The following is a 12,171-nucleotide window of genomic DNA, read 5'->3' as shown; positions in this document are numbered from 1 at the left end:
AAAGATGTAGAACAGTTGCTTTTAAATGAAATATGTCAAATATGTAAGCATTGGGTATTAAGAAGGCTATGTGATTTTATTAAGTTTAGGAGTTGGCACTTAACAAAGTCATGCTAAAAACATTCATAAGAACACAAAAAATATTGTTAATATTGACTAATACTGCTTTTTAAAATGATTAATATAATGGTATAATAAGCATTGTTTCATGAAAATAAATAAATAATTCACCCTAACAGTAAAGTATTTACAAATTGTGATAAAATAAAAAGGGAATAATATAGCAATATCCACACCAAAACATATAGTGTGTATCTAAAGTGTAAAATGGCAAAAAGGTTCAGACAGAATACATAAGATTCCAGGAAAAAAATAAAGTATACTTGAATGTACTAAAACTACATTTAAATAAGTATTTTGTAAAGGTTATGCACTACAAATATACTAATAAAAGGTATAAGGTTCTACCTGAGTAGTACGTCAATGCACCTGAAAAAGTATACAATACCAGTAATACTCAAGTGGCGTCTCAAAATAGCTAGTTAAGTACACTTAGATGTTCTTAAAGGATTAGTCCATTTTCTTAAAAAAAAAATCCAAATAATTCATTCACCCCATGTCATCCAAAATGTTGCCTTTCTTTGTTGAGGAGAAATTATGTTTTTTGAGGAAAACATTCCAGGATTTTTCTCATTTTAATGGACTTTAATGGCCCCCATCACTTAACAGTTTTAATGCAGTTTAAAATTGCAGTTTCAAAGGACTTTAAACGTTCCCAAATGAGGCATAAGGGTCTAGCGAAAGAAGTACTAAATAATTTTTTATATATTAACTACAAAATGAGTGCACAAAATAGTGCATTTACCAAGTTATTTTAGTGCACTTTTTCTCCTGTGATGGCATTTGTTAACTCTTAACACTCCTGGACCTCATTAATTCAGCATGCTTCTTGTGGATTCAAGAAATGTAATACATATTCAGTGTATACATATTTTTGAAACAAAAACAAAATAATTTTAGTGTAACTAAAACAACAAAAGTCACTCAAGTACCCAGGCATGCACCTTTATCATCTTTATTGTTGCAAGTCTTAATACAAGTTATTTTTAATGTAGGTCTCGCCAGTATCAAAAAAGCATGGACTGTAAGCAAGGTTAAACATAATGGTCCTTTGAGGATTCTAAGTTATATAAATAAAATCGGTTTTGCTAATTTTATATTGATGTAAAAAATATTTGAAAGGCACAAAATGAACATAATATATATGGGTACCCTTACACACAGTGTGCTTGTGTTTCAAGCTCATCGCTCTATCAATGTCTGAACTCTCGTTCTCTCTTAACACTCTCTCGCACCTCTTCACTCACTTCATGCTGAATTTCTTCTGTCGTTTCTGTTCTTTCTAGCTCTTTGTCATTTATTATTTGTATTTCTTTCAGAAGTTTTGTCTTTATCTTTCGAAACATAGTATACTAGTCTTCACTGAATAGTTTATGAATAAAAAATAAAATATTAGGCTATATCATCACTGAACGATTTCATATGCACGTATGGAATATTTTTGTGGTATTTTGCCTCCAAAAACCTGCTGTTCACTTATCATATAAAACAACTATCTCAGGTAATATTAAGACGATCAGCAGTGGTATTTTTGTTGTATTTCTATCCTGATTCAGGATTTATCTATAAAATATGATAGTTATTAAGTAGGCTACCTTGATTTGTTGAGGTGATGCTCGCCTTAATCGGACAGCGCCAAATGATCGTTTGGAAATTATGTTTTTTGAGGAAAACATTCCAGGATTTTTCTCATTTTAATGGACTTTAATGGCCCCCATCACTTAACAGTTTTAATGCAGTTTAAAATTGCAGTTTCAAAAGACTCTAAACGTTCCCAAACGAGGCTTAAGGGTCTTATCTATAGCGAAAGAAGTACTAAAGATGATTTTTTTTATATATTAACAATTATATTATATACAAAACGAGTTCACAAAATAGTACATTTACCAAGTTATTTTAGTGCACTTTTTCTCCTGGGATAGCATTTGTTAACTCTTAACACCCCTGGACCTCATTAATTGTCAAACCCTGGCTACGGCCATGGGTGGCAATACTCCATTCACTGCATGGCAAGGCCCCAAAATTATCCTGCTTTGGGCCCCCAGATTTACAGAGCCGGTCCTGTTTCCAATTCAAATTCATTTATTTTAAAATCAAGATTCTGCACTGTTCCTATATTTCTGATAAAGCATTGCATTTGCAATGCAAGGTTTATGTGATACAATGTATGGGTTGAATGCACTATAAGTTATGTTTGATAAAATTGTCAGCAAAATGTAAAATGTGCATTTAGTTTTTTGTCTCCAAACATCATAATGTCAGCAAACTAGCGGACTTGATCAGTTTGTCCAACTTTCAGAATAACATGACGCACTCTGTACAACATCTGTCGCAGCTGTTAAATATTAAAAGAATGAATCTGTTTCCCTTCTTGTAAAATGCAGCTCTCCTAACTCACTAACATAATGTTAATCTCTCGACATTCTTAAATATTGTCAAATCTCAGTGTTGCCTAAGGCACCAGTGCTCTTTTACCAGCTTCCTCTATTGACCCCGTCTATACAAGATCAAAAAAGCATCAGTAGCAGAAAAGGTTAACTCACAAACACATGAAAATTAATCTTTAACTTTATACTGTGTGCCAGTTATGATGCTGTCTCATGTCTCACTAACTAAAAGCATTTGCTTCAACACACTGAAGCCTCTTTAGAAATTTCCAGGTAAACAATAACAGACTGAGAGAGCGGTTTACTGCTAAGAATTTTTGACAAAACAGTAAGCAAAGACAGGAACGTCTATTGAGCATGGCTACCTTGATATTCCTGTATTCAGACGTAGAAAATGTTTTCTGCTATTCTTACAGCTGTGCTTTGTGTTTTGAAATGAATAGATTTCGCTCATTCATGTTCTAGTCCAGTAAGGACTCTGTGCTCAGCTGTGCTCAAACTTTTATAAGTCTGCATTATAAATGAGTGAAAGAAGGTGAAGGTCAAGCTAAGGCTGCTTCGTGTCTGTAATGCAGCTGACAGGAAAAGTTACTTGGGGCACCTGCTATCTCAGTTTCAAGATCAATTTCTATCCTCCGCTTCACCTGAAGTCATGAACTCTCTTGATCCATAGCTTATTTGAAGAGTACAAAAAACTATTTCAAACTTATCTCCAAAAACTCCCAGCAATCGGACAAGCAGAAGTGCGTACACCTCCCCAGACCCTGACATGGCGCTAAGCACTTTTATTGCTTTCATAATATGAACGTTGCCGTTGGTTTACGCTTAGGCCTACGCACACTCTACAATCAAATCTGCGTGTACGCACGCTTTATACATGAGGGCATATAAATTCGTATTAAAGAAACAAATCTTAAGTTGATTTTCATCTTATCTCATCTAGTTAGGAAATCTTCAATATTGCACTTAAAGAAATGTTATTCTGTAATAGCTTTTGTTTTAAATGAGGTCCTAACTGAAATTACCATGGTAACTAAACAGATAAGATAGGATCTTCAAGTTACAATCTTTCTGTAATACGCCCCCAGAGATCTGGATCAGTATTCGTTTAGAAAGCTCTATGTCCAAAAGCAAATTCGAAAGGATCCAAGCTAGGCTAGATTACAGGACTTCAAGGATAATCTCACAAATAATGTAGTGAGAGCCCTGAATCCAATACAATCACAGATGTGCTTATAAAAAATAAATAGCCTATGTTCTTCAAAATATTTCTTATGCTTGTCTTTTTTTCACCTTCTGCATCCTTTGAGGCGTGTCTGAACCCCTCAGCAATGTAGAATAATATTCAAACTGCCTCAAGAAGTTGCTCTTTTTGGCAGCATAAATGTATTAAATACATACTTGAGGATTCTCATTATTTTGATTAAAGTCCTTTATTCAAACAAGGCAAATTGGATGTTAAAAGGGGCAGATCTAGAAAACGATTTATTGGGTGGCATGAGAACTATGAGGGGTGGCAATACTGAAGTAAGCATCCTTGCATGCTTCTCGCGGATTTAAAAAATGTAATACATATTCAGTCTTTACACATTTTTGTAACAAAAACAAAACAGAAAGAATTTTAGTGTAACTAAAACAACAAAAGTCACTATAAGTCAAGTACCCAAGCATGTACCTTTAGCATCATTACTATAGCAAGTCTTATACAGGTTATTTTTAATGTAGGTCTCACCAGTATCCAAAAAGCATCGACTGTTAAGTCAGCAAGGTTAAACATAATGGTCCTTTGAGGATTTAAGATGTTATATAAATAAAATAGGTTTTTTTTATTTTATATTGATGTAAAAAATATTTGAAAGGCACAAAATGAACACAACATTCCATGGGTACATGACACACACAGTATGCTTGTGTTTCAAGCTCTTCTCTCTATCAATGTCTGAACTCTCATTCTCAACTCTCTCTCGCACCTCTTCACTCACTTCCAGTGTTGTGTGTAACGCGTTACAAAGTAACGCGTTACAGTAACGTAACTACTTTTTTGAGAAAAAAGTAGTGTAACGCATTACTACTGAAAATTTGGTAACGTAACGTAGTTCATTTTCCAATTCAGCGCAACGTTACTTTTGGTTAGATTTGACAGCGACACTGCCATCTGCGCGCTTGCACAATAGTCACAAGGTCCACACACATGACAGAGGCTCGTATCAGTCTGCAAAGAAATCATGGCAAGCAAGAAGCAGCTGACGCTAACTTTTGAGGGATGGAGGCATCTTAATTTTAATCAATGTTTTATCAACCAATTGCCTGATTTTAAATAAGAAATAAATTAAAGAAAACGATTCAGCTTCATATTTATGTTTAAATGAAATAATTTTTTAAAACATAAATATAAAACTAAATCGTTTTCTTTTATTTATTTCTTATTTATTAAATTCAAGCAATTGGTTGATAAAACATTGATTGAAATTAAGATACAATTAATACAAAACGAAATTCACTTTAGAGAAAGGTTTCTACGAAAACAAACTTAATAAAGTGGTCAAAATCATGTCTACCCACTCCGTTTGAAGTGAATTTCGTTTTGTATTAATTGTATCTTAGCATAGTATCTCGGAAGATCGTGCTTGTTAAATAGCTCTGTGGCTATACTGCACTGAAGCGGCAGTTTAATAAAATATAAACCCAGAATTCAGTGAACGTCAAGAACAAGAAAACGGAAACAACAATCAGATAGAGACGCGGAATTTACATAATGTTACACAGACCATGTTTAAATTTCAATGTTTCTGCACAGAAATACCAACTTGTTCACTTTGTTTGGTATTAATAAATTGCGCATTGGAGTGCTGGCCGCGGTGCTGAAGACGCGCTCGGACGGAGTACTGGTGGCAGCACAGATATTTACGTGCAACCTATTGGAAACTATTATTCGTTATTATATAATTATTATTCGTTATTTTAGTTTATTACTTCCACTTAAGAAGAGTTCTGCACTTTTTATTTCAATATTTCTCTATATAAATACTATTTTGTACTTAAATCTATAATTTCATTATTTTACTAACCCAACTAACTCATCTGCGATTCTGCGCTTTCCGATAGGTTGCACGTAAGGGGAAAAGTATAGCTTTCTTCCCCTTGAGAAGAGTTCTGCACTTTTAAACTTAAAAAAAATATATCTCTTTACAAAAAAAAAACTTTTTTTCTTATATTTAAAAGCTGTAATTTCGTTATTTTACTAACCCAACTAATTACTCCTCCACTTTCCAAAAGATTGCACGTAGATATCTGTGTATATGTGCCATCACGCGTCTTCAGCACCTCGGGGAGCAGCCAGCACTCCAATGTGCAGCTTATTAATACCAGACAAAGTTGGTATTTCTGTCCAGAAACATTGAAATTTATACATGGTCCGTGTAACGTAATTTAAATCCCGCGTCTTGGCCTTATTGTTTTTTTTTTGTTCTTGACGTTCGCTGAATTCTGGGTTTATATTTTAAACTGCCGCTCCAGTGCAGTATAGCCACAAAGCTATTTAACAATGAGCACAATCTTCCGAGACACTACAACATGCTACTAATAATTCATTAATAAGAGCTGTTTTCTTTGTACACAATTAAATATTTTAAGTTAAATGTACAGTGTTAAAACATGTAAAAAAGACAAGATTTTAACAATGTCAAGATCAAATGCCTGAGTAACAGGGTATTGTGTGTATGTGTTCGTGTGTTTGTGTGTGTTTCCAAAATATTTTCAAAATACAGGCAACATAAAAGTAACGTAAAAGTAACGAGTAACGTAAAAAGTTACTTTCCAAAGGCGGTAACTAAGTAAAGTAATGGATTACTTTTTTAAAAAGTAACGAGTAAAGAGCAAACACTACTTTTTTAAAGTAACTTCCCCAACACTGCTCACTTCATGCTGAATTTCTTCTGTCGTTTCTGTTCTTTCTAGCTCTTTGTCATTTATTATTTGTATTTCTTTCAGAAGTTTTGTCTTTATCTTTCGAAACACACTAGTCTACATAGTTTCTTTCTCCTTTAGGAATACAAAATAAAACATTAGGCTATATCTTCACTGAACGATTTCATATGCACGTATGGAATATTTTTTGATATTTTGCCTCCACAAACCTGCTGTTCAGTTGTCATATAATTAACTGTAGCAAACAACTACCTCAGATAATATTAGCAGTGGTATTTTTGTGATATTTATATCCTGATTCAGGATTTATCTATAAAATATGATAGTTATTGTTTGTCAGAATTTAAATGTTGTTCCCCCACACCCCACATTTATATATTTAATATATTTTCTTTATTGTTATACTCGGACGATTAATGAAGCAATGAAACCATTCATTTGTCTTGTATTTACTAAGTTGAGATTAAGTTGTGACATTTCCCTTGGCTATGCACAAAAGCTGGACATGGGCTGATCAGTCCAGGTCATGAAGTTCGACCAGACTTCCCTGTTTCAATCCCCCCTTCCTCATTTGCACCATTCAATTGACTAAGCATGATTATTAATGTATCCGTATCCAGACGTTCTTGCAATTGTTCTACAGACATGTTTGCTCAATAGCTGCTCACATGAGTTTTCTAGACATTATCTAATGTTTATCAGATGACTAGTGCTTCCTTTCTGTACCCTATATAATGTTAAGCCTGTCTAATAAACTTTGGCCTATGTTTGAACGGCATTTGGTATCAGTGTCTTTCATAGCCCCTGATATATATCAGAACTTTCTGCTGCTCACCTCAGACCTCGTCTCTTTGCTACAGATTCAACAAAAATCTCATATACCTCTAGACCTGCTTAGAATTAGATTCTAACAGTTATTAAGTAGGCTACCTTGATTTGTTGAGGTGATGCTCGACTTCATCGACGGCCAGCGCCAAATGATCGTTGTCACGTGACGTCACTTCAAAGTTCAAAAGTTCGGAAAATCCAGATACAAATGCCTCGATTCGTGAATGAGCCGGATACAGAGTCATGTGGTCGTGATCAGCATGTTGTTTGCATTGCATGTGTTTGATTAAAACGAAGCAGTTCATACGAGTCGTTTGTTTGGAGTTGGACTATGCGGTAATAGAAAGTTTCCTAGTCATTATTTACGACTACATGTGATATATGCTTAGGGTGACAGTTGCCACCCCGGGAGATTCGCCTCTGGATGTTGATATTTTAATTGAATCAATATTCAGAAGAAATGATGGCATCATGATTGATTTGGGTTCCCTCATTTACCACAACCGTAAATACTTTAAAAAAATCTGTAGTATTTGAAACTAAGCGGTTAAGATTTTTAGATTGCAGCGCCATCGTGTGGTGCTAATGACGGGTTTCTTAAAGATTTATTTAACATACAGTATGCAAATTATGTATTTAATGTATTCCTTAATATAACCGTTTAGATTTTTCTGAACAATTGAGGACATAGAAAATCAGTGATATAAATAATATAATATGAATATGTAAGACAACCTTTTATTATAAGGGATGTTTTGAACAGTTTTTACAACCCACAATTGTACTGTGTATATTCTCAAATTTAACCTTTTCGGCACCCCTTGCAAAGGAGTATGGCATTTGTAAATATGTAAATTCATAGAATATGTTTATTCTGGCCAGTAGTTTTTTATATTTTAAGTTTTTTTTTCATATCTTCTGTTGCATTTATTTGAGCATACTGAAAGCCTTAGCATTCCTAAAAAATGCCTAAAAAGGACACAAATTACCTGCTGTGTTGATTGTATCTTAAAACGATTTACATCATTCAAATAACAAGAATTTCAGCTTTTCAAAATACGTGACATGTTTGGCTTTTTGTTTTTTTGAGGTGTTGAAAAAAGTTTTCTGTCAAATAATGCAGTGTCCCTCCTACGGTACACTGGAATTTTAAGGGTGGGCCAAGCACACTTCTCAATGAAGGTCTTCTGATTCTGGTATGAAAATCATAATCAACAATATTTAATAAAAAAACATTTTATAAACAAAAGTTAACAAACGTCTGCAAAAAAGACAGACAACATTTATTATAGTTGATGAATGATGAGCATGCTTTTGGATGTTGAGCAGTGGATTTAGTTTGATGTGAAATTTTAAAGCACACTTTATTTTACACATTTACTGATTAAGTATGCTTAAATGATAGCAAGCATTTAGTTGCTATCAACATGAAGCTCATGTTACTATTGTTATATAAATCTACTTGGAGCTACCTTTTACTGCCCTTTACTGTATACTGTATAGCCTCTGAATGTATGTACTGCATATTTCAGTCCTGACATAGAAAGCTTAACATTGCACTTTACAAAACTCCTGTAACCTGAAAGGTAAATAAAAGAGTTTGAATGCAGTCTGCAGATGTTTCTCTTCTAGTCAAAAAAACAATGTTCTCCGTGGCAAGTTTTGTTTGATCCTGCCATGTCTCCAATTCATGTGTTTCTTCTGTTTATTTTTTCTGCGAGTCCCGTATAGCCTGATCGTAGGAAGGAGGTGGTTGGCAGTAGTAGGGCGGCAGGGCCGAGTACACCGCAGTCATGTGACCAGGGTGAGTACGCACTGGATAGGCCGTGGAAATGACAGCAGTCTCAGACTCCCCATAAAAGCCAGACTGTCCCAGTCCTACACAGGGCCATCATGGACACACAAAGGATCATGAAATCATGTAAACGTTTAGTGTTGGTGATATGAAATTATTGCATATTGGTTTACCTGGTGATATGATGGGGTGTCTGGTAAAGGTCACATTGAAATCAGGCCTGTCAGAGATCGTGTGTACACGTCTGCGAAGAAAGTAGCCAGCACCGCAACAGATGGCAATTGCAATCACAAGCAGCAACCTACAGACCACAAAACAGCACTTAACGATCACTTTCAGTCTCATTTCTCATACATCTGCCACACACTGTTAGAAAAAAAATGGTCCCTAGCTCACTGGAGCATACTCCTTAAAACAGGGTACATATATGTACACATTTGGTACCAAAATGTACCTTTGACATATTAATATGAACTCTTCAGGTGTGCAAATGTGTACTTTTTGAAAGGGGGACTGCCCCAGAGACAGACAGGGACCATTTATTGATAATTTTTCTGACAGTGCAGAGATGCTAAATGTCCTTCTTAGTTATGAAGAAAACTTTGGTCCACTATCCAAAGAGTGAATTATCATTGGTGGTACATTTTTTAATTATTCTTAAATCAAAATTAATGGTTTATATCCAGGCTGGGCAATGCTTGAGTTGAAAGGTGCATTTAAAATTGTTGAACCATTACTGTGAATATTGAGGACCGCATGTCTACAGCCCTTCTGGAGGATTATTCTTGCAATTATTGTATTGTATATCATTTAGATCAAATGTATCTTTACTAAATAGCAAAATAACTAAAATAAAAAGTGACTTGCCCGAAATACCATATTCTCTGGATGGAAAGTGCTCGTACACAGCACTGTGTGTCACAGCAGTCTTCGTAAGTTTTGCATCTATAACAGATATCACATATAACACATATAAAATATATATTATTTTAGTTCTCGTAGCCCATCAAGCCTTTCAAAAAGGCTTGAGGTTCTCACTGAAACATGTTAAAAATATTAATTCAGATACACTTACAATAAAAACAGGCTGTGAATTATTGCATACTCAGACAGATTTACAGATTCATTTTTATTTAGAATTTTCATTCGGTTTGCTTCAAATCACAAGTATGGTTAAACACAAATGTAAAGCAAAAGCAAGCTTCTTTGAGTTTTGAACTAAATGTAATAAAGATGCGCACCAAGTTTGGTGGTGTGGTTGCAAAAGAATTAATCTGCACATTTGGGGTGAAGACTGAAGTGTTTGTATACCTCACCTCCTGTGGTGTTTTGTCAGTGGATGGGTATACAGGAGCACTTCTGATAAATTACTCTTATTGAAACAAGTAATGGGAAAAAAGTTTCTCACTTTAATTAATTCTCTGTGTTTTCAGCATGCATGTGAATGAATGAAACCTTTATAAGATGTTTGCTCTGTGAGGTACATGTGTCCTGGTTTCCACATCTTCCTGATTCATTGGGCTCACAAATGTCTGCCTTAGTATTTCATCTAAAGTGTTTAGATCAGTGGTCTTCAACACGGTGCCCGCACAGAATCTGTGAGGTGCTCACCAAAGCACATTCTATTCATAATCTCAATTGTAATATTTATTTATTACATATTTTTTATATTAGCTTGGCTTCTTAAACAATGAAAAAACGTATTAACAAGTAAATAAAATAAAATCAACAAGTAAAACAAAAACGTTTTGAGTAGACTATATCCAAAAGTAGCCCTCCAGATTGTTTTATCCAATGTGGTAGCCCTTGCTCACAAAAAGGTTGGAGACCCCTGGTTTAGATGCTATACTTACACAAAGTACACAGGATAACCTTCTTCAAAGTACCAACAATACTTTTTTTCAGCAACAGTCTGCAAAAGAAGAGATCGTTTTTTTTTTCATGTTGTTTTCATGTGCAACATTATACAATTGAAAACATTTGTAGAAAATAAGAATTAAAAAAACATAAAACATTCAAGTTGATTAAAAAGGCAATATTAATTTACCATCAAATATTTAATAAATTATTATATTAAATACATCTTTTATTAAATCAATATCATGTTTATAGTATTTTTCATGTTTTATATTACTGTCACATTTCTGCACATTGTGAAACAATTGTTCAATAACAATATGCTAAAATATATTAATAATAATTACTAAATAATGATATTAGGTAAAATAATAGACTAAGTAATTACATTTAATGTGGGTTTTTTTTTTCAAAATAAAACAATAAATAATTTTTTTTTGTGCCTGTTGTTAGTCATAAACAGAGCTTAACACTGCATCTGCACACATGGCTCATAACAAATAACCTACAAAGGGCTTCTTGTTTCTGCTCTGGCAAACAACAATAAACAATGTTGTGTTGTACGCTCGATGGAAGCGTGTGTAATAACAACAATGTAAAAAAAACATTAAAGAGCAAGAGATTTATGATTCAGACTCTGATATCTGATGATAAAAAAACAATGACAACAACAAAAGCCCAGTATCTAAATAAAAATGTGACAAAAACATTTTTGAAACAGAAACACTTTGTAAACATCCATAATATATCTAAAAAAAAATAAAGTTTGGGCTGCATAATGAAATATTACTCACCTCAGCAATTAAACACATTGAAATCAGGAGGCAGCATAATTGGAGCATTCTGTTTTCAAGCTCACAGCGTTTCTATATTCCTATTCGCAGTTAAAAGTAAAAACCAAGTTAAAAAGTTACAAACAAAACACACGCAGAATTTATTGACGATGTTTGATATCGCATATGCTCGTTGAATAGCAGGTAGATTGTTGATCCATGTTTACTAGCAATATTAGCTATCAAGAGTTATTGGATCTGCCTGCCATATACTCCAAACTTTCATATTATACAGTGTTCGCACTGCGTAGGACATCACATTACATTTCAGGGTACGCTCCGCAGACATCAAAGTATCGCGAGAGCGATTTGAACGCTATGGCGTCACAAGTCGGTCGGTCTGCGCAGCACCCCACGAAGTCGTATGTAAAAAGAAACTGCAGCTACCACTTATCTATATTAAATGATCAGTGGCAGCTAGACA

At 34.2% G+C, this 12,171-nt stretch overlaps 1 protein-coding gene across 3 annotated transcripts; it reads right to left on the bottom strand.

Moving 5' to 3' along the window:
* Nucleotides 1-8,512: 8,512 nt before the first annotated feature.
* On the bottom strand, nt 8,513-12,042 carry vopp1a (VOPP1 WW domain binding protein a). 3 transcript variants are annotated; one of them, XM_065276257.1, is made up of 5 exons: nt 11,709-12,042; nt 10,911-10,969; nt 9,934-10,002; nt 9,231-9,358; nt 8,513-9,140 (listed from the first exon to the last, which is right to left on the bottom strand). In XM_065276257.1, exons 1-5 carry the CDS (start codon nt 11,754-11,756, stop codon nt 8,968-8,970), a joined length of 477 nt encoding a protein of 158 aa, XP_065132329.1. In that variant the 5' UTR covers nt 11,757-12,042; the 3' UTR covers nt 8,513-8,967. The 3 variants fall into 3 exon arrangements, with proteins under 3 accessions (XP_065132329.1, XP_065132327.1, XP_065132330.1); XM_065276255.1 differs by having other exon boundaries at nt 9,925-10,002; nt 11,709-12,040; XM_065276258.2 differs by lacking the exon at nt 9,934-10,002.
* Between the last annotated feature and the right edge of the window lie 129 nt (nt 12,043-12,171).

This window comes from Paramisgurnus dabryanus, chromosome 6, assembly GCF_030506205.2.
Source record: "Paramisgurnus dabryanus chromosome 6, PD_genome_1.1, whole genome shotgun sequence".
Lineage (NCBI taxonomy): Eukaryota > Metazoa > Chordata > Actinopteri > Cypriniformes > Cobitidae > Paramisgurnus > Paramisgurnus dabryanus.
This window is presented reverse-complemented; position numbering and strand designations above follow the sequence as displayed.